The following is a 23,665-nucleotide window of genomic DNA, read 5'->3' as shown; positions in this document are numbered from 1 at the left end:
AGCAGGTGTCAGCACAAGTCAAAGAGGCTGTCAAGGTGAACAGTGTCACAAAACCATGATGTGCTTTAGAGCTAAAATTATGTTGATCAAAAAGCCAAGCTGGTCACTGGATACTTTCTCCATCTTCACAGGGGCCCTGTCTGGCCGGCTGGACTCAAGTCATTGCCAATCATTAGCTTTTGGAATGACAATCTATAACAGGTCGCCACAGAGCCAAGCTAATTTAAGATTATAAAAAAAAAAAAATTACAGATTCCTTATTTAATTCCTAAGTGGCCAGGTTGACTAAAATCATAGGGAGTTGAGGGGAAAGGCATCTAAGGAAGGCTTAGAAAGGAATAAAAGTCTGCCTCAGGGTCTCCGCCTACGGCCGGCAAGGATCGGGTAGGAAGGAACCCACCCAAGGGCGTCCACCCTGTAGAAGGGCTCCGAGGCCAGGCACCCCGGGCGTGGGCAGCGTGGGCGGCTCCGTGACGTGCCCCAGGAACTGAACATGCTGAAGCAACATGAAGCACGTTGAAAGCCACCGCGGAAAAATCTCTTTTCCTCTGAGACTTTGGTTCCCTCCATCTCTCACTTCTCAAAAACAAACAAAATACGCTACAAAAGAACACAGCCAGAAATTATTCTCAGAGAGGAAAAAGAAAGAAAAAAAAAACTCATTACTGCCTTGAATTAAACTCCAGGGGCTTAAAATGGCCTCATTCTCCCAGAAAAATGAAACTTGCGAACTCTCACAAACAGAAGACCGCGCGACGGTGCACAGGAAACACGTGTTGCAGCTGTGGGAGCACAGGGTCTGGAAGCTTCTGTCTCTAGGACGTTGACAGGCTGATGGGTCACATGGGTCACACGGCAGGAGGGGGAGCGTTTCTGACATGAATGGTGAAATGGACTGATTCCCTTCTCCCAAGTAAATCTCGGTGCTGGGCCACAAGTGCTGGCAACCTTGGGCTGGTGGGTGGATCCCCAGAGCTCTGGGAGGTGCCTCAGTGAAAACCCCCACAGACTTTGAGGCTGGTCTTGAACCACAGAGCTACTGGGTCCAGCCCAGAGCTCACCTGGCCACTTAGAAACAAACAGGCAGGGACATAAACTCGCTCTCAGCTGCCTCTTCAGACCAGTCAGCAAGGGCATCGTGGACACCCCTGCCCCCAACCTCCACTCGACTTTTCCCTCCACCTTTGTCCCCAAGGACAAGACAGGTGGCCATTCTGCTCCCTGCCCTGTAAAGTGAGGGTCGTCACCTGGCAGGGGAGTTGCGATGGACATAAAACCCAAAGGGAAACGTCGCTGAAGATATCATGGAATCTGCGCATATTTCTTTAATGATTGTTACAGCAGATGGTTCTATACGTTTTATAAACTTAAGGTTCAATAAAAGCCTAGAAAACATAATGGGACTTTTTTAAGTGCTCAAGACCCTGATGACAGAGGAAGGACAAGGAGGGGCTGGGAGGGGAGAGCAGTGGGATTCTGCCCGCTGATAATTCTTTCCGGAGTAAGTCATCCCCTGCACAGCATCCTTCAGTTAGAAATCAGGGAATGCCACAGACAAGAAGCAGCAGATTGGACCCACATTTGGAACAGCATCAGAGACTTATTTGTGACCCCCAACGGGGTCTCTTTTGCTCACCAGGTGGGACCCAGGTATGTCTGTCTGCCCGCCCCAGTGAAGTACAAACATCACCTGCATATTTTAATGTCTCCCATCCACTTCATAAACCTCTTTCTATAAGAACTAAAAAGCTTCTCTAGTCATCTTGTTGGCACTTATCATACTGAATGACGAGTCTTCTCTTCAGTCACCCAGAAGAGCCTTACCAGACAGTGACACAGTGGATAGAGTGTCGGACTGGGACGCAGAGGATGCACGTTCGAAATCTTGAGGTCACCAACGTGAGAGCGGGCTCATCTGGCTTGAGCATGAGGTCACTGGCTTGAGTGTGGGATCATAGACATGACCCCATGGTCACTGGCTTGAGCCCAAGGTTGCTGGCTTGAAGCCCAAGGTTGCAGGTTTGAGCAAGGGGTCACTGGTTCAGCTGTAGCCCCCCAGGCAAGGCACATATGAAAAAGCAATCAATAAACAACTAAGGTGCCACAACGAAGACTTGATGCTTCTCATCTCTCTCCCTTCCTGTCTCTGTCCCTATCTGTCCTTCTCTCTGTCTCTCCTCTGTCTGTATCACACACACAAAGAAAAACACCACCCAGAAGAGTAGAAAAGCAAACGGTATACATTCCCTGACATTCAATGAAAACTGGTATCGAAAGATTTTGATTGCCGGGATATTAAAAAATGTAATGAAAATTTAAAAGTAAAACCCTAAATGTCATTATGTAGTGCCCAGGGCAAACCTGGGCTCATCAGTCTGCTCAGTCTCCCTGTCACGAGTGAGGAACAGTGCAAAGACCCCTTCTCACAAAAAAACTCTTGCCACCATCTTGGAGCCTGGAAACCACCTTGGACCCAGTCCTACTGGTCCCCAGATGCTGGCCTCTGTCCCCTGGCTTCCAGCACCTCTGCCTTGTGCCCAGTGTCCACAGCCACCCTCTGGCTGCTAGTTCATGATCTCTCTCCCCCTCTGGACTGCCCCTGGGCTTAGTGTAACCTCATCTCAACCAGTATACGTGCTAAGAGTGGTCAGCTGGTGACATGTGACCGGTGATGGCCGGCCCACATGACTAGAGAGCTGGCAGAGGTCTCTCAACTTCTCTTATCTTCTTTCTTCAAGGGGAACAGTGCTCAGGCCTCACACCCAGGGTCCACAACCCAAGAGAGGGGAAGAGAGGAGGAAAGGGGGAGGGCGGAGTCAACACTGTCAGATAATTTCACAGCTAATTACTCCCATAGGACCCTGTTACCTGGTAGGATTGTCATGACCACACCTTAAAGAAAGAAAGAAGTTGCAGGTGCTTTGTCCGAGGGCCTAGATTACATCCAAGAAAACATACACCTTACTGGGAGAGATCTGAGCCACAACTCAAGGCTACAGAATTAACTACATGGGTTTCCATCCCCAGCCACGGATACGAGACCCTCAGACCCCAGAGGACACACCCTGTAAGTGAGTTTGGGCTACAACATTATTAAGTTCAGTAACACAGAAAATAACCATGGGACCTTGGAAAGGGTACCTACCCTTCCTGTGCCTCAGTTCCCTTATCTGTAAAACCCCCAACTTAAGTCATAAAAAGACAAATAGTTAATACAGCCACAGGAATTTTTTTTTACAATTTGCAATGCCTTATGTCATTTAATACTGTAATATCTCATTTTCTTATTTTCCGTGGCCAGTGTTCCACCAGAAACATGTACACATGAAAAGCCTTTATAAACTACATTTAAACCTACCCATCTAAGGAATTATGATATAAGAAAACAGTCACAAAAAAAAAATTTTGGAAAGAAATTTATAATCTGGTGGTATTGTTTTCACGGGGGTTTTTTTATGGGAGACAGCAAGGGGACAGTGGACAAGAATTAAGGCATTTTCTCTGTCGAGTGTTGTCTGCAAGTTTTAAGTATATTTCAAACAGCAGCTTTGACTTACTGTTTAGAGTAGGATTTTATGAGTCCCCACCAGGGTTAGATTATTACAGAACCCGTACATTTCTACTTCTTCAGCGTCTACGTGACATACCTTCTCTCCTTGTGTCATGTCCTAAAGGAAAGCTTTTCTCAAAAGACACTCGTGAACTGTCTCCCTGAAAAGGAAGCCACATGTTAGCCACTGGCACTGTTTTCTCCGGGTGCAAACAAGAGTCCTCGGCTCGGAGCTTGGCTACAACTGGGCCCTGAGAGCTGAGGTTTGCAATAATGGTTAGTCCATCAGAGATGGCAATGCCCTCCACGATGATTTGCCGAGACACGACACCAATGCTGGAAGGCCACCCGCCTCTCCATGCCGCAGCAAGGGCCAGCCTCACTCCAGCCTGGCCAGAGGGTGTGGACCACAATGACAGGGACCTGGACAGCTTCCCTAGCCTGGCTTCAGGGCCTAGCCCCAGACTGTTGGACTTTTTAACTCAGGGCAGTTCAAGGGCCCACTTGGAGACAGGAGTGACGGACCCTGTTCACACTTGACCCCATGGGTCACCCCCCCCCCAGGTTTCTACCACCATCTCATCCCCCTCAACATTTCCCACATCAAAAATGACCCAGCTTCAGCTTGGAATGTAAAAAAAAAAAAAGAGTGGAAAGAGAACCATCCAATAAGAAAAAGCCAACAATCTACAAAATTGTAACCTTCTTGAATGCATCAGAGAGTCGTGGTCACAAGGCAACCAGCTCGCCTGGAATAGAAGGACAGACAGACCCCTCTACAGAGGGGCAGGGCCCAAGTGCGGCTTGCCTGGGGCACAGAGCCAGAGGAAGGGGGGTAGGAAGGTTCAGACACAAGTTACCATGAAAGCCATCCAGTGTGAGCGCACCCCCTCCCCCAAGGCTGCTTGGGTAAAGGGCTGTTCCCATGGCAAGGGCACAGAAAGCACAAGGAAAGCCCAAAGCAACTCATAAGAACAGGATTTCTGGTGATAATTAAATCGTGTCACAAGAGACATGTCAGAAGGACCTAGGCACCAGGCTGAAAGAACTCCAACGGCCAAAAGAGAACAACTGGAACAACAAAAAATAAATAATGCCATGTTGGATTCTGACCCAACGTAGAAAATAAATACATAGACGTCCATGATGATACAAATAAACAGTCAAATAGACAAATAACTTGGAGATAAGAAGAAACACGACCTCCTTGCAGAGAATTCCTGAGAGCAGATGTGCAAATTGAGACCACCCCCCTCCTGAAGGTGATGAACCCCCACCCTGCCTCCTTGTGGAGGCCAGTGCAATAAGACAAGCGTAAGAAATGTAAAATCTGCCCTGGCCGGTTGGCTCAGTGGTAGAGCGTCGGCCTGGCGTGCAGGAGTCCCGGGTTTGATTCCCGGCCAGGGCACACAGGAGAAGAGCCCATCTGCTTCTCCACCCCTCCCCCTCTCCTTCCTTTCTGTCTCTCTCTTCCCCTCCCACAGCCGAGGTTCCATTGGAACAAAGTTGGCCCAGGTGCCGAGGATGGCTCTGTGGCCTCTGCCTCAGGCGCTAGAATGGCTCTGGTTGCAACAGAGCAATGCCCCAGATGAGTGGAGCATCGCCCCCTGGTGGGCATGCCGGGTGGATCCTGGTCAGGCACTTGCAGGAGTCTGTCTGACTGCCTCCCCGTTTCCAACTTCAGAAAAATACAAAAAAAAATGTAAAAAAAGAAATGTAAAATCCTAGAGAGGAAACAAAGAAATAACTTGGTCTGGACTCACAGGCAATGGGATGTCTAAGTCGAAAAGTCCACAAGAATCTACAAGAAGCTACTAGAGCTCATGAGTTGATCAAGATCTCAGAATACAGGTCAATATATAAAAATCCACTGTTCTTTTATATATTAGTATTGAACAATTGGAAATTAAATTTTAAGCCCCATGTACAATAGTTTGAAAACCAAAATACTTAGGTATAAATCTAACAACATACCTGCAAGAGCTGTATTTTGGACATGGAAAAACAATAATTAAGACATCTCAGACCTAAGCAAACAGAGAGATGGACTGTGTTCATCGTGACTTATATTCAATAGTATTCACATTTGTAAGATTCTCCCAAGCTGATAGATCAGTGCAATCCCCGTCACTCTCACCAGGATTTCTGCCGAAATCAGCAAGCAGAATCTAATATTTATTTGGGAAGACCAAGGATCTAGGATCACCCAGAACAATGGGAGGTCTCACATGATCTGAGTTCAAAGCTACAGTCATCAAGCCCGTTCGATATGGGTGGGAGAAAAGACACAGAAGTCAATAGAAGGGAACATCGATTCCAAAAACAGCCCAACACAGACGCTATCAACTGATGACTCTCATAGGCATCACAGTAAGTGAAAGCAGACAAGCTCAAAAGGGTTTACACTGTAAACTTCCAGGTATATGCCTTTCTGTAGAAAGCAAGACCTGAGGACAGAAAGCAGATCAATGGCTGCCAGATCATAATCCAGGCAGGGAGGAGTGGGATGTGGCTGACCATGGAGGGACACAAGGGAACCTAGGACAGTGGATGCTCCATCCTTGTCTGGCTCGTGGCTACATGATTGTGTGTGACTGAACCTGGCATGGCCTGCATTCACCTGAATAAGCACTGAGCGCGGAGGATACCCTCATTGGGTACTTAGGAGTGGTTTAAAATATTTCAACTGCAACAGAAAATTACAAAAAATTCCAGTGCTGAGAGCAGAGATGTTTCTCTTTCCTCCTACTTTGCAAGGACTGGAGGAGAGCTGTTCATGTCCAGGGGCGCCTCTGGTTCAGGGGTTTAAGAGTCCATCCCACAGACGGCCTGCCGGACAGGAGACAGCTGCTGGTCTCCTGCAGACCTCATAACACACAGCTGGTCACGGTAACAGAGAACACTGAGAGGATGTCACACAGGCTCCCAATGCAGAGGACAGACTGCAGTACGTTTAGGAGCAGTCTAGCCCAGCCTCAATATACGAGCAACTTGGTAAAATTCACATGCATTCTGGGCCCACTATATTTATGGGCTCACGAAATGCAGTGTGTGTGTGTGTGTGTGTGTGTGTGTGTGTGTGTGTGTGTGTGTGTGTGTCAGAGACAGAGAGGTACAGATAGGAACAGACTGGAAGGGAGACAGATGAGAAGCATCAATTCTTTATTGTGGCTCCTTAATTGTTCATTGACCTCTTTCTCATATGAGCCTTGACCAGGGGGCTACAGCAGATCCAGTGACCCTTTGCTCAATCCAGCACTCTTGGGTTCAAGCCAGCAACTTTGGGTTTCAAGCCAGTGACCTCTGGGCTCAAGCCAGCGACCATGGGGTCATGTCTATGATCCCTCACTCAAGCCAGCAACTCCCTACTCAAGCTGGAGAGTCCACGCTCAAGCCAGATAAGCCTGTGCTCAAGCCAGTGACCTTGGGGTTTCGAACCTGGGTCGTTTGTATCCCAGTCCAACTCTCTATGCATTGTGCCACTGCCTGGTCAGGCACAAAATGCATTCTTGAATCCATTTCCCTGCAAGGTATAAATTAGCTTTTTTTTTTATTTATTTATTCATTTTAGAGAGAAGGGGGGGGGAGAGAGAGAGAGAGAGAAGGGGGAGGAGCAGGAAGCATCAACTTCCGTATGTGCCTTGACCAGGCAAGCCAGGGTTTTGAACCGGCAACCTCAGTGTTTCCAGGTTGACACTTTATTCACTGAGCCAGCGCACAGGTAAGGCCTAAATTAGCTTTATGATATATTACAACTTCAAAAAAACAAACACCACTTGTCTTTTTCTACATGTTCTACTTACAAGCAGAACATAGGATTGTCACATTTATAGAACTCTTGGGGATTCCCCTCCTTCCAACATCTTCACTGACAAACCCCGAAGATAAATAAATAAGAAGCAAAGGCCTTGGTGTGGATCGCCAGGAGCGGCCTCACAGATGGCGTCCCCATGCCATAGCAACAGCGGACCTCAGCTCTGAGCTACACACCCTGCTCTTCCCACCTCCGCACTCTCCTGGGGAGGAGCCTCCAGGTTCACAGGGAGATATGCTGAATAGGAAAAACCCTCTGCCCACCCTCACTGGCCAATCCAAAGGGCCCACGCACCTCTGACCCCTCTTCTCCTCTTCTGCTCCGGTTTTCTCGCCTCTAAACTATGCACCGGAGAAGGTATTTTCTCCTCTGCAATATGGCTGTAAATTTAGGGTCATTGGGGAATAAACTCACCAAACAGTACCTTCCCAGAGTGTGGTGTAGGCAGCCCCAGTGCCAATCTCATTAGCTGTGCCCAGAAGTAAATTTTTAAATGTTACTTTTTGTGTCGAAAAATGTATCTCTGGCCCTTTCCGTTACAGAAACCTAAACTTCAGGGGTGTTTTTATTTTGTTTCTTTTTTGTTTTTATGCTGCTTTACAAAAGCACCATACATCGACCACAGATAGTTTTAGAATTAAAAATAATGCAGATGTTTTCAAGTGATAAGCTAGCCTCTCTATAACTCATGGAAAACCAAGTAAACACCAATAAAACGATTTTTTTCCTTTGAGATTATGGTGGTTATGTGCACTGTTTGGCCATATTGTCATCAACCCTGTCCACCTGAGGCCCGCGGAAGCGTGCTGAGAGGACCACTCACAAATAACGGAAGAGGATTTGGAATGCACCGTGTCCCGGGTCCAGACTCGCGCTGAGAGGACCACCATGCTAAACCCAGGAGGGTCACTTCCTTCTCCGAGTCCTCTTCCTGCTACTGGAGTACGACACATTGGGCACAAAATCCTATCCAACCCTTTGTCCCCCCGCCCCCCGTGTGCTACCTCCACTGACACTTTTAATAAAGCGCTGCTCACAGCAAAACCCCCCATGCTGTTCTTGTCCATGTCCCAGCAGATGGCTCGAGGTCAGAGTTTTGTCCATCTGATTAAAACCAATTTTCTACAACAGATAATAATATTGAGGGCAACTGGTGGAAGAAAAAAACTAATCAACAAACAGCCCAATACAGGGCTGATGAGGAGTGGAGAGCCTTCCTGAGTGCCTGGCTTTATTTTACCTCCTTCTCCCTTCACAAAGTTAAGGCCGTCCAATACATCAGGGCATCTGAGAAACAGAGAGCCCAGTGGCAGCGTGTCGGAGGCATGCAACAGAGAGTCGCTGAGAACCTGAAGCACATGCAAAATAACTTGGGGATGACTACAGCAGCACGCGTCACTGCTCAGAGATGGCGGCATTCAGACATGACCCAGGGCGAGCAGATCATGTACAGTTTTCTTGGAAGAGGTGGCTGGTGAAGCAATTGGAGATGTGGCATTAGGAAAAGAGGGACAGGTCAGGCATTTCTCAGGGGAAGCACGGGGCAGGCATCCCTGGGGAGGGAGCATGGAAACCATGCCACCACGTGAGGATGGGCACACCTGCACAGGTGGGTCAGCACTGTCTGACCACACACCTGCTACTTTGTCTCACCTGCTCCTTCTGTTTCCCCAGCCCAGCACCACAAACAGAGCTTTTTAGGGCAAGAAGATGACTGAACCATGAACTTCTCTCACTATAAGGAAGATAAGAGCTCTGCCACTTAAAGGGTGCCTTCCTGCACTAGCCCAGGGCAGACAACCTACAGACCCAATGATCCACAACACGCCATTTCCTAATCAGAGACGAGACAGCTGATCCTCACATGCTAAACACTTCAATTTATAGACATCAAGATCTTATCAAGCCTGACCAGGCGGTGGCGCAGTGGATGAATCGCTGGACTGGGATGCTGAGGACCCAGGTTTGAAACCCTGAGGTCACCAGCTTGAGCGCAGGCTCATCTGGCTTCAACAAGGGGTTGCTAGCTTGAGCGTGGGATCATAGACATGACCCAAAGCTCACTGACTTGAAGCCCAAGATTGCTGGCTTGAGCAAGGGGTCACTGGCTCTGCTGCCCCCCCCCCCATCAAGGCACAGATGAGAAAGCAATCAATGAACTAAGATGCCACAATGAAGAATTGATGCTTCTCATCTCTCTTCCTGTCTGTCTGTCCCTATCTGTCCTTATTTGTCTCTCTGTCTCTGTCTCTCGCCAGCTAAAAAATGAATGAATAAATAAATAAATACATAAATAAATAAAATTTTATCACAACACATGAAATCCAAGTAACATTCTTATTTACTTTTATTTAAAGTTTAGGTTTATCCCACAAAATGCATTTAATAACAGACATGGGTTTTTCATGTGTTGCTCAGCAATTTTTCTCTCCTGTTTTATAGATTATATATTTAGCCAATGGGCTAAACTAGAAGTGATTCAGAGGCAGGCAGACAGAATCGCCATGTTTCCATCATGTTGATGGCATTCTGCTCACAGTACGCAGCGGAATCTGAAGTGCAGTCCCGTCAACACGCCATGGAGTGGCTTTGCCTTGATTAATCACGCATACCTTGTCATAAAACGTACAACATGCATCTCTAAAAAGCGATAGGCCATTTCATAAATCAATGGATATGCCAAAAATCTTATTTAAGGTACAATAGTAAGTGATCAAGTTACGCTTGACTTTTGAAGTTTTGAGAGAAAAAGTTTCAGTGATCATTTTATTGTCTTACCCACTTTGCACCTGAAGCTTGTCGATAATTGCAACCTGTCCTGATGCCTGTAAATCAGAAGTGATCTACGGGGGTGTACTGTGTCCTATAACAAAAAGAGGCAAAGCCACCAAACTGCACACCCCAGGCTGTTCCCAAAGGGCCCTTGTGGGTATGACATTTCGAAGAATCCGACACTAGATGGAGCTACAGAAATTCAACCTCCAGTTTCATGATTTAAATTTTAGTTCACATGTTTACATGTCTTATGGGGTAAATCATGCCATTCGTTTCCCTTTCGGAAACCTCTCCACTGTTCACAAAAGTCACATAGACCCAGTTAGAAATCAAATTGAATACTTATCCCAGGAAAAGAGAAGTAAGATTGTCTTTTTTTTCCATCCTGCTGTGAGATCAAAGGACCAGAACAGCTGACTCCCAAGACACTGAACCGTCCTCCAGAAGAATTTCACAGAAACACCATTCACATGTGCTTCCACCGGTGCCTTTTCATGTCAAGGGTGCCTGTGCTCAGAAATGTTTAAATCTATTTCAAGTAACTAAAATCTACATTCTGAAGTACACTGAGAAAAAAACCTGTAAATATTTAAGACTAAATATTGATTTTATAGAGTATTTGTTAAAATAGATTTTTTCTATGGTCAGCAAAGTAGCAAGCTTTTGGAATACATGACATTATGAAATGGAAAATGAAAAACAGCCTGTACAAATATACACCAAAAAAGCAGAAACAGGTTCTGAGCAGAGGAATTCCATGTTTTTACTTTTTTTTTTCTTATTTGTATTTCTTTTTTTTTTTTTTTTAGAGACAGAGAGAGAGTCAGAGAGAGGGATAGATAGGGACAGACAGACAGGAAGGGAGAGAGATGAGAAGTATCAATCATTAGTTTTTCGTTGCGACACCTTAGTTGTTCATTGATTGCTTTCTCATATGTGCCTTGACCGTGGGGCTACAGCAGACCGAGTGACCCCTTGCTCAAGCCAGCAACCTTGAGTCCAAGCTGGTGAGCTTTGCTCAAACCAGATGAGCCTGCGCTCAAGCTGGAGACCTTGGGGTCTTGAACCTGGGTCCTCCGCATCCCAGTCTGACACTCTATCCACTGCACCACTGCCTGGTCAGGCTTATTTGTATTTCTTAATCATTCTAAAATAAGTAAGTTGTCTATAATTTGGTAAAATATTCTTATTTTTAAAATGTGAGGTATTATGGGGGAAAATTCAACTTTAAAATGCAATTAATGCCAACTATATAGCAAGGCACTGTGTGTGCCCGATGCCTACAAAATGTAAATAAAATGAAATTCCTGCTTCCAGGAACTTTCAACATTTGGTGGGAATCACGATTAAGCTGAAGAATAACAATAATAACAGTAGCTGTCATTGACTTCTGACCCCCCCCCCCAACACCCAGAATAAGAGCTTTATGAATATTTCTAGTCTTGGTTCTGACCTCACCCTTTGGAAAGGATCCCGGTTTGACACATGAGGAAACGTTGGCTCGGAGAAGTGAGCGCCAGTTCGCAGGTACAGCTCACATGGGGCCAAAGTAGGCACACTCTCCTCCCTTCGTGTCCAGTAAGACGTTCTTATTGAAAGACAAGTAGCATGCACGCCAAATAAACGACCTTTCCAAAGAGTAACTTGATCTACACCCATATGGGTGCCACTCATGCTCACGGGGACATGGCCACGCACCCCTCCAATGGTCCTCCGGCAACCGCAGAGGGGTTGGTTGCAGACAGGTTCAGGGGTGGAATACCTGATACCAAACCAAGTGGATGGATTACACTGATTTTAACAAAAGACTTAAGAGTGGGAACAGCTAAGGAAGGGTCTAACTTACAACTGACAAATACATACTTCCCTTAAATTAATACATTGTAAACACAGACAACTTGATACTTTTCAAGAACTTCCAAATCCATCCATTGAGCTGTCAGTAAACCTATGAACATGTAAATGAGTTGTTGAGTGAATGAAGGAAGGACAGAGGGGTAAGCTAACTTCGAGGACACCTAGGATGTTCGGGAGGAGCTAAAACGGGGACATGGTGCCCCGTCAATGCCGTGTGCCTTCTGCATGGGCAAGTCCATTCACAAACAGAGCCATGGTTCCTGTGAGTGGCTTCCCCCCGACACACACACTGTTAGGATTCTTTTGCAATTGAGCTCTTTCTAAAGCCACACAGTGAAATGGTGACACCGAGCATATTTTATGGATACTATCTCCAATCCTGGAGGTAGATGTTGCTGTAAATAAACCACTGAGCAAGCTTGAAACAGTGGAGGGAGCAGGGGCTCTGGGATGGCCAGGGGTCTTCCCCAAGCTGACGCAGGGCGAGTGATGGATGGGGCATCCAGCTCTCTGCTGAGCTCAGGTCAAGTCCCAAGTGCGTCCCGTCTGCTGGTTCTGATTAAGGAGCCTTTCCCAAAGATGACTATGGATGGCTCAGGTTTTTTATGGAGTAAAGAAGTCAATGAGTGAACAAAGCAATAAATTTTTTAAAAAGAAAAACCTTGTGGACTCAGAAGATAATCAGAATGGTCACTTAATCATTTAGCAAATAACAGTGAGTCCTGGATTCTTCTTCGGTCAGAGCTACTACTGAGCAGCTGAGCAGAGATGGACATGTTCCCCCAAGCACAGGGGGCCGGCTTCCCAGCCAGAGCCTCTGCTTGCCCAGGGTGTAGCCTCTGTCCTTCCCCTGAACCTTCCCCATGTTGACTCACTCATCCTTAGCCCGGCAGCCACCTCTTATGGGTTTGTGGACTGTCTGGAGAACCCAGTCTGGGTGCCCACTCGCGGATAAGTTATGAAGGTCACCACCTCGTGCACTAAAGGAGCCCCCCACTCTTGGGGGTTTTTAGCTGCTTTTATGGTGGACCCACCACCTGTTTGAAAGCCTTCCCGAAGTTCCCTTTCCTGTGAGTTTTTCTAACTTGGGGGCACAGAGCTATGGTGTGTGGGGGAGGCCCACATGTAGGTCCGACTTCTACAGAGCCCTCGACAAGTTTCTGGGATCCTCTGTGATTATCTTGTTAGGTTCATCCTCAGATTAGGAAACACAGAACAACAGAATCTGCGGACACAAACCTTTCTTTCATCCTCTTCTTCATTATCTTCATAAAGCCTATCATCCTTTTCCTAGTAATAAAAATAGATAAATAAATATGGTGAGCAAGCTATCTGCCAGGAGAGTGTCCAATACACCTTATCCCCACTTCCTCTCACCTCATTTCTGTGTGGAACTCCTTCCTGCTCTATCTCAAACTTCAGCCCCATCCTTACTGCCACTTAGGCTGTTCCTCCTACGTCCCTTCCTTTCCTTGAGGCTACACCTTTCCCATCAGGGGTGAGAGGCAATGGGAGTCAGGGCTCAGTGACCACAGAGCCTCTGTCCAGATGAGGAATGTCTCGGTGGAGATAGTGGTGAGGCTTGTACAACACTCCAAGGTACTCAACACTGCTGTGTCTTGCACTTAAAAATGGTTATAATGGAAAATTTGATGTGAATAGATACATTTTACTACAGAAAAATGTTAAGTGAAGCCCTGGCCAGTTGGCTCAGAGGTAGAGCATCGGCCCGGCATGTAAAAGTCCCAGGTTTGATTCCCGGTCAGGGCACACAGGAAAAGCGACCATCTACTCCATCCCTCCCCCACCTCTCATTCTCTCTTCCCCTCCTGCAGCCATGGTTCAATGAGCAAGGTGGCCCCGGGCACTAAGGATGGCTCCATGGCCTCGCCTCAGGTGCTAAGAATAGCTCAGTTGTCAAGCAATGGAGCAGCAGCCCCAGATGGGCAGAACATTATCCCCAGATGGAGGTGCATGTGGGAGTCTGTCTCTTCTTCTCCCCTCCTCTCACTTGATTTTAAAAAATGTTAAATGATAATAGAAACCCTTGTGATCAAACAACAGAAATATAATATACATTTTAAAATGAAGTTCCTCATCGTGAGCTTCTTACAACCTTGCAAGATCACTGCCACTTTGCCCCACGATTATATAATCAAGTCCCCAAGGCCCATGAATGCTCTCCGAGGCCTAAGGAGTTGACATACCAAGTCCATAAGGCATAGATGACAAATTCTGATGGCCCGTCTGTACAAGTTGCTCAGGGGACGGTATTAACTCAGTATGATCAAGTCACCTGTGTCATGGTTCTACTAAAATACAGCATTCTGTTCCTCCATAGTGAGACAGGACAGCTCTCCTTCCCTCCACTGCTCCAAGCAACCACGGATCTCTGCCCCTAACGCCCCAGACTAATGTCTCCTCCACCGTTGTTTCTGGGCTCAGAACACGGCTTACACTCTGCCATCAGGGCACCTATCAGCACACCCCCTCATTGCACAGTCACCCCTAATCATGCAGACAGGGCCTCCACATCAGAAGTAGTCAAGAGCGTAAGGAAGAAAACAAGATTTGCTGGGAAGATTACTCCCTTTGTCTGTTTTAGATCATAAAACAAATTTGAACAAACTTCCAGAAGACCCACATCCTTCTCACAAGTGTCCCTTCTCAAGGCTGACAAGAACCAGGGAGACCCCTCCGGGCCACTCCGAACCCTGCCCAGGCACCCTCCAGGGTTCACTCCTTCTTTTTCAACATGGGCGCTGGAAGCTGGGGTAAGTTTCAGAGCAGAAAGGTTTACTTGCTCCCGGGTTTATTTATAAATCGGGGGGGGGGGGGTCAGCATCAGGATAGACTTGAACTTGACACCCCAGATTTATTTCACAAACTCCTGCGTGGGCCCAAAAGTCTACAAAAAATAAACATCCTTGGGGGAAAAAATCTAGAGACAGAATTTCAAAAACAGTCCTAAAAATCTATTATTTAGCTACCTTTGTCTTCAATGTCTCATCTCCAAGAAAAAAAAAGGAAATGGTAATTACTAGGGTGATGAATATGTTAATGAGCTCCACAGTGGTGAATATTTTGGGATGGATAAATGGATACGTACATCAAACCATGAATTGTACACAATCTGTCATTGCCAAGTATCTCTCAATAAAAAGTGAAGCTAGCAGTCAACTTTGTCTTCCCGGTCCCTGTTATCTGTGGCTGAGTCCCCTGCCCTATAGTTCCCCATGGTGGCCCATCTCACACTTGGGAAGGGAAGGGGCGCACAGGGTGGGCACAGCAGCCCCCCCCTGCTGTCGTTGGTGGAGCGCACGCTGCCCATGGCCCTGCTTGCCCACTGACATGCCGCGTACACGACACAGATGACCCACGTCACATGTGTCCATGGTGCCCATGAGAAAGGCATCTCCCACACACCCCACTCCATAGTCCACCCCCCGGCATCCCCTCTAGAAATACATCTTGAAAGTTGTTTTAGTCTAGGACAGAGTGCCATCAGTGGTCATTAAGACAAACCAGAAGCCATTACACTTCCTCATATGGCCCCTAGCCCTCAGGAGACCAGGTGTAAGGCACAGCCCCGTCTGAAAAACACCCCCTCCATCCCTGACTCTGGGCCAACTTGTGCCCCAAGCCCTTCCCCACCAGCATGAGGAAGACGTGTCCCAGACCCCAGCTGGGAGATACCCTCAAACAGCAGATGGCTCACCCTGCTGCTCTCAAAGTCCGGGCTGTTGTCACTTATCTCTTCATCCTCTCTAACCATGTTGACCAGGACCTGGGGAGAGAAGTGAGAAGCGGCCACAGGTGAGATGCAGTTGTCGTCCATCAATGTGCACTCCTGTGAGGGGCACATGCGAGGTGGTGCAGCCTTCTACACACTCCTGTGCAAGGAGCCAGGGAAGCCACCACGGTTTTCCTAGGTGGTTGCTTTCTCCGCAGGACTGCACCTGATTGGACCAAAATTTAATGTTGGTCCCAACAGAATGCCAACCTGTTTACTCAGACTGCTGGAGAAAGATTTAACCCTTGGAGGAGTGAGTTTTTTGTTAACCCTTGGAGTGAGGACATACATAAACATTCATACTACTCAAAAGATTAAGAAGAAATTATCAGCTCTGGCTGGTTGGCTCAATGAGAAAGCATTGGCCTGATGTATGGATGTCCCAGGTTCAATTCCCGGCCAGGGTACACAAGAAAAGCACCCATCTGCTTCTCTACCCTCCCCATTTTGCTTGTCTTTCTCTCTCTCTCTCACTTCCTCTCCTGCAGCCATGGGTCAATTGGAGCAAGTTGGCCCCAGGAATTGAGGATGGCTCCATGGCCTCTGCCTCAGGCGCTAAGAAGAGCTTGGTTGCTGAGCAACAGGCCAGATGGGCAAAGCATTGCCTCCTAGTGGGCTTGCCAGGTGGATCCAGTTGGGGCACATGTCGGAGTCTGTTCCTGCCTCCCCACCTCTCACTGAATAAAAAAAAAGAAAGAAACTATTAATCCTTTCTGTATAAAAGGGAGTCAATCAGTCATTGCAAGTTACATATGTCTTTGTCTCTCTCGGTGCACCATAGGGATGGTAACTGGCACCCTCCTCCTGTGTGCCCAAGAGATATCTGCCACACCTGGCCAGTCACATGGGTGAGTGTGTGCTCATGGTCCCTGTGGGCATTTTCGTTCTCATGACTTGTTGGCAAAAGGCCACAGGCAGTCCTCAGTGGTGCCCAGAGCCTCCGTCCAGCCCGGAGAAATCATGTGGCTATGTGACAGAATAGAAAAATGCTCCCCAGGGGCCATCTCAGTCACAGTTCTGCATCCGTGAGACCAAGCACCAAGCAAGCCAGCATACCTGCAACATCCACTGTGGGCTGGCGAATGGCTCTAGCTCACAGTTGCCCAGGACGCCCGGCAGATATACACCCCAACTCTGCCTGTGTGATCTCGGAGACCGAGAGGGGCGGCGTGGCGAATGACCTCCACCTGGAAGTGCACCCTCTTTGCTCCCCTCCCCTGTCTCTGGTGGGGACCGGTGGCACAGCCACAGGAGAGGTCAAGTGGTGGAGAAATCCCCCTCCCCGAGTGGGCAGACCTGGGTCAGGGCAGAGCCCTTGAGGCCCAGCAGATCCCACAAGCCAACCCATAAATGTGCAGGAACCCCGCTCTGTAGCTCTGCAGGCATGAGTGACAGTTAAGCACAGCCAATCCATCAGCCCCGACCTCAGTCACCCAAACTTTCTGAAAATCCAGACCAAGACCACCTTCTTCTCCTAGAGTTTTCCTCGGGAACCAGTCATGATGCTATAACTCTGTGGGGACGTCACAAGCCACGTAAACAAATGTCAAAGCACCTTCTCCCAAGCAAGCACACATGTGCCGCCAATCAGTGAGTCACCGATTCTCTCTGCAAACACACACGGGACACCCACCGCAGGGCGTCCCACACACAGACACGGTAGAGAGCTGCTGCACACAGACACGCCCTCAAGAAGCATAGGGTCTCGCAGGGGCGCCAAATATTCATTCAACAGTCACACAAGTAAGCATGAGACACAACTGCGGCAAGGGTTCCGGGAGAGATTACATGAAGCCATGAGAACACAACAGGGTCTAACACACACGGGAGACAGGGTGCGCCCCCTGCCGCCAGGGTGACCGGCGTGGAAATCTGAAGGCTGGAAAAGCATTCGTATATAAAAGGAAAAGAAGGGAGACTGACAGAGGGTTCAGTGTGAGACAGCCCTGCTGCAGGAGGAAGCGTGGAGCCACAGGGAAGCAGGCGAGGTCCATGTGTGACAACAAAGGCAATGTCGCCAGGATGCCACAGTCGGGACTGGAATGACCGTTACAGGGCCTGGGAGGCCAGGTCAGCCCCAGACACAGTGAGGAGGGGACGGACAGAACCTGAGATGACCCAGATGGGTGAGGGTGGGTCCCAGGGAGAGTGGGTCCCAGGAAAACCGCACGTGTTTCTTCTGTCTCCCTGATGGACGGGGTGCCCACACTCACTGAGACAGGGAAAGAGTCACATTTGGGGATGGTGGAGGAAGGGACCTGAGCTCGTCCTCACTATGCCAAGCTTCGGTGACTCAGAACAACCAACCAGGGACATGAAGTTGGCCGATGTGCGTATGTGTCTGGAGCTCAGAAGAGAGAGAACTGCGTAGAGCCTGAAGCCAGACCATAGAGAATTTTGCCCAGAAAATAGAGTGATTAGAAAGGAAGAAAAGAATAAAGAAGAGAAAGAAGGGGAAAGAAAGAAAGAAAGAAAGAAAGAAAGAAAGAAAGAAAGAAAGAAAGAAAGAAAGAAGAAAAGAAGGAAAGAAGAAAGAGAGGGAGGGAGAGAGAGAAGAGGGAGGGAGGGAGGGAAGGAAGGAAAGAGAGGGAGGGAGGGAAAGGGGAGGGAGGGAAGGAAGGAAAGAGAGGGAGGGAGGGAAAGGGGAGGGAGGGAGGGAAGGAAAGAGAGGGAGGGAGGGAAAGGGGAGGGAGGGAAGGAAGGAAAGAGAGGGAGGAAGGGAGGGAGGGAGGGAGGGAGGGAGGGAGGAAGATACCTAGCCCTGAGCCGTGTTGAGCTCCCCGGTGGAGGACCAGGAGCATGAGAAGAAGAATGAGTACGTGTGGCCAGAGAGAGAGAAAGAGAGAGAGAGAGAGAGAGAAGAAACTGAAAGGTGGGCAGGTCTTGCCAAAGGAAGAATATTTCAAGGAACCGCGTCCAGTGTAGGTGAAAGGTCGAGTGTGACAAGGATGGAGAAGGGTGTTGGGTTTGGTGGCCTGAGGTCAGGAGCTTTGCCCAAGCTGGAAGAGGCCAAGGTGGAGGGGAGGCAGAGACAGGAGAGACCACTTCCAAGGACCACAGAGCAGGGAGGCCAAGGGGTGAGGGCTTCTATTACAGCAGAGCTATCAGCGTGTTTGACGTCCAGCCAGGAGGAGCCCACTGAATATATAGAAAAAGAGAGAATAAAAATTGATAGCACAGGTTGGAGAGGGGCTCTGAGAGGACAGGAGCCAAAGCCCAGGAGGGGACAGGGAGTCGGACACTGACCGCAACTGAGATCTTCGCGTACAGGCTCTGAGGGCTACCTGTCTCTTAGCCATGTCTTATCATCATTGTAAAAATCCCAACTTTCTCCAGGGACCTGTCACACAATTCCAGGGAGACTGGGCCCTTTTCCAGATACCAGAGGTAAACACAAACTAGTCCTACACCGCACGTGTCAGTGCCGCCCTGGCCAGCGCTAGGAACCGGGCAGAGACAGGTGGTTGGTGTGATGGCCCCTGGGAGAGTCTTGGCTCACAGAGGAAGGCAATGGTCTTTCTTCTTGTCCTCGGTCACGTGTCTCCAAGTGCCACCCAGAGCTGAGGTCAAACGCCCATGCTTGTGCTCGGAGACAGCCAGTGGAAGCTGGGAGGAAGCTGGACGATTCTGGGAGCTTCCACGACACGTGCGTGATCAGCATTCCCTACTCAGCCGTGTCTCTTAGGTTTTCTGTCCTTTACGGCTAAGAGGATCCTAAACCGATCCGGCACTAATTGCACTTTTTGGTTTATTCACGGAAGTGGTCCCCACGGACCTCCGCGAGCCCAGGCTCAGCCTTGCCACGCTCCTGGACGTTCCAACACCTTCACGCTCCATTATTAGGTTTCCCTAATGAAACAGTCGATTACACCACGTTAGACTGACCTTCCCCTCAATAGTCAATGTCATTTTGGTTTCGCTGTAGTTTCCATCTCACTCTCAGCTCTGTCCTTGGGTTGGACAGGACGGAAGGGAAAGCCATCCGGCTCAGGACACATCCATCGGTCATTCCCAGAGGAATGAAGACTCTTCCTCACACTGACTCTTTGAGACTCGGAATGCGACTGGACTTCAGGGGTGGTCAGGCCCAGACCCAGGCCTTTGTGACTTCAGGACCCATGATTCCCAACCACATCGCCTGAAGCTCCTTCCCTCCATCACCCCGTCATCATCCCACAAATGAGTGTGGAGCGCCTCCTACCTACCAGGAACTCTGCTGGGGACAAGGGCCACAACAGTGACCAGGAGACCGTCCCCTCCTGAGGGAGCACAGAGCTGAGTGGGGCAGAGACAGGAACCCAGTGATTACGGCAGAGCTACCTATGCAGTCACGACTGTGACAGGCATGAAGAAGGGGAGCATGGGAGGGAGAGGCGGGCAGGAGGGGAAATGGGCGGCAGCATGGGGTCTGACAAGAACCAGAGGAGGCGCAGGATGGGGCACAGAACATTCTAGAAGCAGGGCGCACATGGGGGAGGGCTTGCAGGTAACACTGCGGGCAGGCAGGGCTGACGGAGAAGGAGACAGAAGGCTGCAGGCACAGCGGTGCGGTGCTTGTACCCACCTGGTCCTCGGTCATCTCCACCTGCACGTCCTGGTCCTCCCTGACTTCCAGTGCTCCCTGGGTCTTCATGTTAGGAGTCTGGGCTTTATACATGTCACCTTCTAGAGAGAAAGAACATGAACAGGGAGTTTTAAACCAATGTCATGGGACACTTTCTGATGCAAACCACAGTGACAGCTCAGTACCCTCTGAGCCTCTGTCTGTGTCCCCGTCAGACAGCCTGGTCTAGAACCCCTCCCCATCCCCGATGGCCACCCCACCTCGGTTCCCCAGCACCCTGGCTTTTGCTTCAGTCGTGACATGGGGCTCGGTGGGCCTCAACGCCCCATTGTCTGCATACCTCTCTGTCCCCACCAAGGTCCTGGACCCTGAAGCTGTCCGTGGTCACTGCTCTGTACCACCCACTGGGTCACTCAGTCCCAGAGAAAGAGTACAGTGAATGTTCAACAAGCGTTGTGTCCAGCTAACTCAGAAATAAACAAAAAACAGCCCCCCTGGCCTCAAAACCAGGTCCTAAGGACATGCAGGGCATGAGTTCACATTACGTCTCACACTAGGCTGCTGTCTCATCCTCAAGTTAGTGGACAGATAAGTCATTTTAATTAGCATCACAGTTGGATGTCTGCGATGCTTGTACGATTCCAAGGTTCTCGAAAAGTTTCTCTTCACCCTGATAGGAGCAGGTAAGTTATGGCAGGAGATACGGAAGAGGGGCAACCACTTCTTTTCAACCCTAATGAGCTCAGTGGTCCCACTGGGAAACTGACCACATCTCAATTCTCTGTCAAGAATCTTGGGACCCCCTAACCCCCCAGGGGTCCATGCTGGCCCCTCACTGCCCTCGCCCTAGCCCAAACTTGGTCTGTGGGGGTTCCCGTCCCCCACAGTGAGGGCTGGAAGGCGCGAGGACTGGGTGGTGCTCAGCAGGAACCCATGGCGTTCCAGCCACTCCGCCATTCATTTGGGGTCATTCCTCATGACAAGCCTCAGGCAAACCATGGTGCCCGTGTGTAGGCAAGGGCTTTGCTCATGTCCCATGTTCATGGGCACCCACGCCGCCTCCCCCAGGGAGGTCTGGGAGTGCTGCTCATGCCAGACATAGTGTGCCAAGAAACAGCACATGGAGATTAAACTGTCGACGTCTGTGGGTATAGTTTGTTATTTCAGGTTGCGCAGGGTCAACAGGCGTTAGTCTCAGACCCAAGCTGGGCACGGTCAGGCTGTATGAGGACAGTGCAGCCTGTGTGCTCACATGGTTGCCAGGTGGGGGCGTGGAGGACCTGTCCACGCAGCCTGTGTCCGCACCAGGGCCTGGGGGCAGCGGAGGACGCAGTCGCACATCAAGGGCTGGGTGGACCGGCAAGGGGACAGGACAGACAGCAGCTGGAAGCACCCAAGAGCGAGAGGGCACCCAGAGCAGCCAGAGGGCACCCAGAGCAGCCAGAGGGCAGAGAACAGAGCCTGGGCACCATGTAGCCAGGCCACGGAGGGTGGGTCTGCGGAAAAACGGCTTCAAGCCCCGTCAATGCTGCAGAGGAGCAGGGGGCCGCCTCCCTTCTTCCCTCCATCCTGTTCGCGACTCGCTCAGGACAGGTGTCTGTGATCAAGTATGAGTCACACCCCCAGCCTAGATACCACAGGGAGGAGCCTCCTTCTGCACGGGTATCCATCCATGCCCACAGAAGGCAGGGCGGTGGCAGCAGTGGTTAAGAACGGTTTAGGGGCCAGGGGCCACATTTACAGCCGTGCACTTTAAAATCTGTCCCGAAGCGTCACGTGTTAATTGTCTCTCAGGTGCACAACGTCACCCCCATGATTCAGATTGCTTTTGTTTCCACGTTTCCCTCAAAAGGCTGATGCGTGGGTTGGTCTTTTCTGTGACTTCGGTCCTCAGGGGAACGTCCACCCGCCCGCCGTACACCTGGGGGATGGAACTCCTTGTAAACGTGTGCTTATCTCGGAGGACTTCCGCGGCAGGGCGTCCTGCTGCCCTCCGCGCCGGGGTTCTGTTCCTCTGCTCTCCCCACCGCGGCCCGGAGCTGACCTTTTGTTACTAACTCACGTTGTGACAAGCCACAGCTCGGCTATAGGACACTGCCCGGAGTAAAGCCCTCGGCTCACACAGGGATGGCATTTTTTTTTACAGCCCAGCGCAAAAGGGGATGTCACATTAATTACCTGCCCCAGTGTGGCCCAATGGCTCCGCCGGCCTTTTCTTCTTTCCTTCTTTGGCATAAAACACAGAATCCCGGGGTTCAAGTGGAATGAGGTCGTCTCTGTGAGGTTCTTTCTCTTTGAGACCCTCCTGCAGAACGGATTAAGAACAAAAAGCGGGTTAGAAATGGCCACAGACGATTCTGATCCAGTATTTTGAGAAGGATCGGGGACAGCACCCAGCCCCTCGGGGGATGCGAGGATGGAATTCAGGGACCTTCAGGGAGCCTCCCTCCAGCACCATCTGGACGGCGCCACGCTCTACACCTCTCTTCTGTTAAGGGGACATGTCAGGACTTGATGCAAAGACATGGGCTCTCTTTACGGCACCAGGGTCTGTTTCCTGCCACCAGAGATGACCTGCCGCCATCACAGGACACTCACCAAATCCCAGAACTTAACCCCTGTAATAATAAGTCTAGCTAATCTATCACCCGAACACTGTCCTTCGCAGGAGTCCCCTCAAGTGCAGACCAGTCCAGGATCACCCACGGCGTGTAGAAGCCCTGCCCTGTTTGTCTCCTTTAACCCTGCATCTTCCCTTGGGCTTCTTTCCTCTTTACTGATGTTGGCATCTTTGAAGAACACAGGTTGTTTCATTTCGTTTGTTTGTTTCACAGAAAAGTCGTGAGATTGGCTTACTGTGATGTTTCTGTACAATGACATGAAGCTTCACCTCCCTGGCTGGGTCCTACCTGGCCGCATCCCTTCCCAGGTAGCACACCTGGACGCCCAGGATGACAGCCTCTTCTTTGGGGATGTGGGTGCCCAGGCAGGGGCTTACAACTCCCCTGGAACCGTCCTCTTTGTCCCTTCCAGCTGACACCATCGCTGGACGTGCAGATTTCTGGTCCCTACCATACCCTTGCCCTTGACTTGGATTCCACCTGAGTCTTGACCTAATAATAATTACCTTTCCAACAAGCTATAAATTACTCTCACTTAAGTGGGATGATTTTAATTATTTAAACACAGCCTGCTGTGATATAAGTGTTGGGAGAACTCGAAAAATAGAGCAAAAAAATATTTACTTTCTTGCTTTTCAATGAAGAAAATAAAATAACCCCCCGAAAAATACATCAAGAGCTAGCAGCAAAG

General features: G+C 49.5%; 1 protein-coding gene across 1 annotated transcript in view; it reads right to left on the bottom strand.

The window, feature by feature from the left end:
• Positions 1–364: 364 nt before the first annotated feature.
• The window catches only part of DCDC2C (doublecortin domain containing 2C), a 39,075-nt gene continuing 15,774 nt past the window's right edge, over positions 365–23,665 (bottom strand). The window contains exons 8-11 of the mRNA XM_066386568.1: positions 22,532–22,643; positions 20,354–20,454; positions 15,715–15,783; positions 365–496 (exon numbers count right to left, since the gene is read on the bottom strand). Of these exons, the coding sequence (XP_066242665.1) occupies positions 365–496; positions 15,715–15,783; positions 20,354–20,454; positions 22,532–22,643 (414 nt within the window). The remainder of the gene's footprint in view (positions 497–15,714; positions 15,784–20,353; positions 20,455–22,531; positions 22,644–23,665) is intronic.

This window comes from Saccopteryx leptura, chromosome 5, assembly GCF_036850995.1.
Source record: "Saccopteryx leptura isolate mSacLep1 chromosome 5, mSacLep1_pri_phased_curated, whole genome shotgun sequence".
NCBI lineage: Eukaryota > Metazoa > Chordata > Mammalia > Chiroptera > Emballonuridae > Saccopteryx > Saccopteryx leptura.
This window is presented reverse-complemented; position numbering and strand designations above follow the sequence as displayed.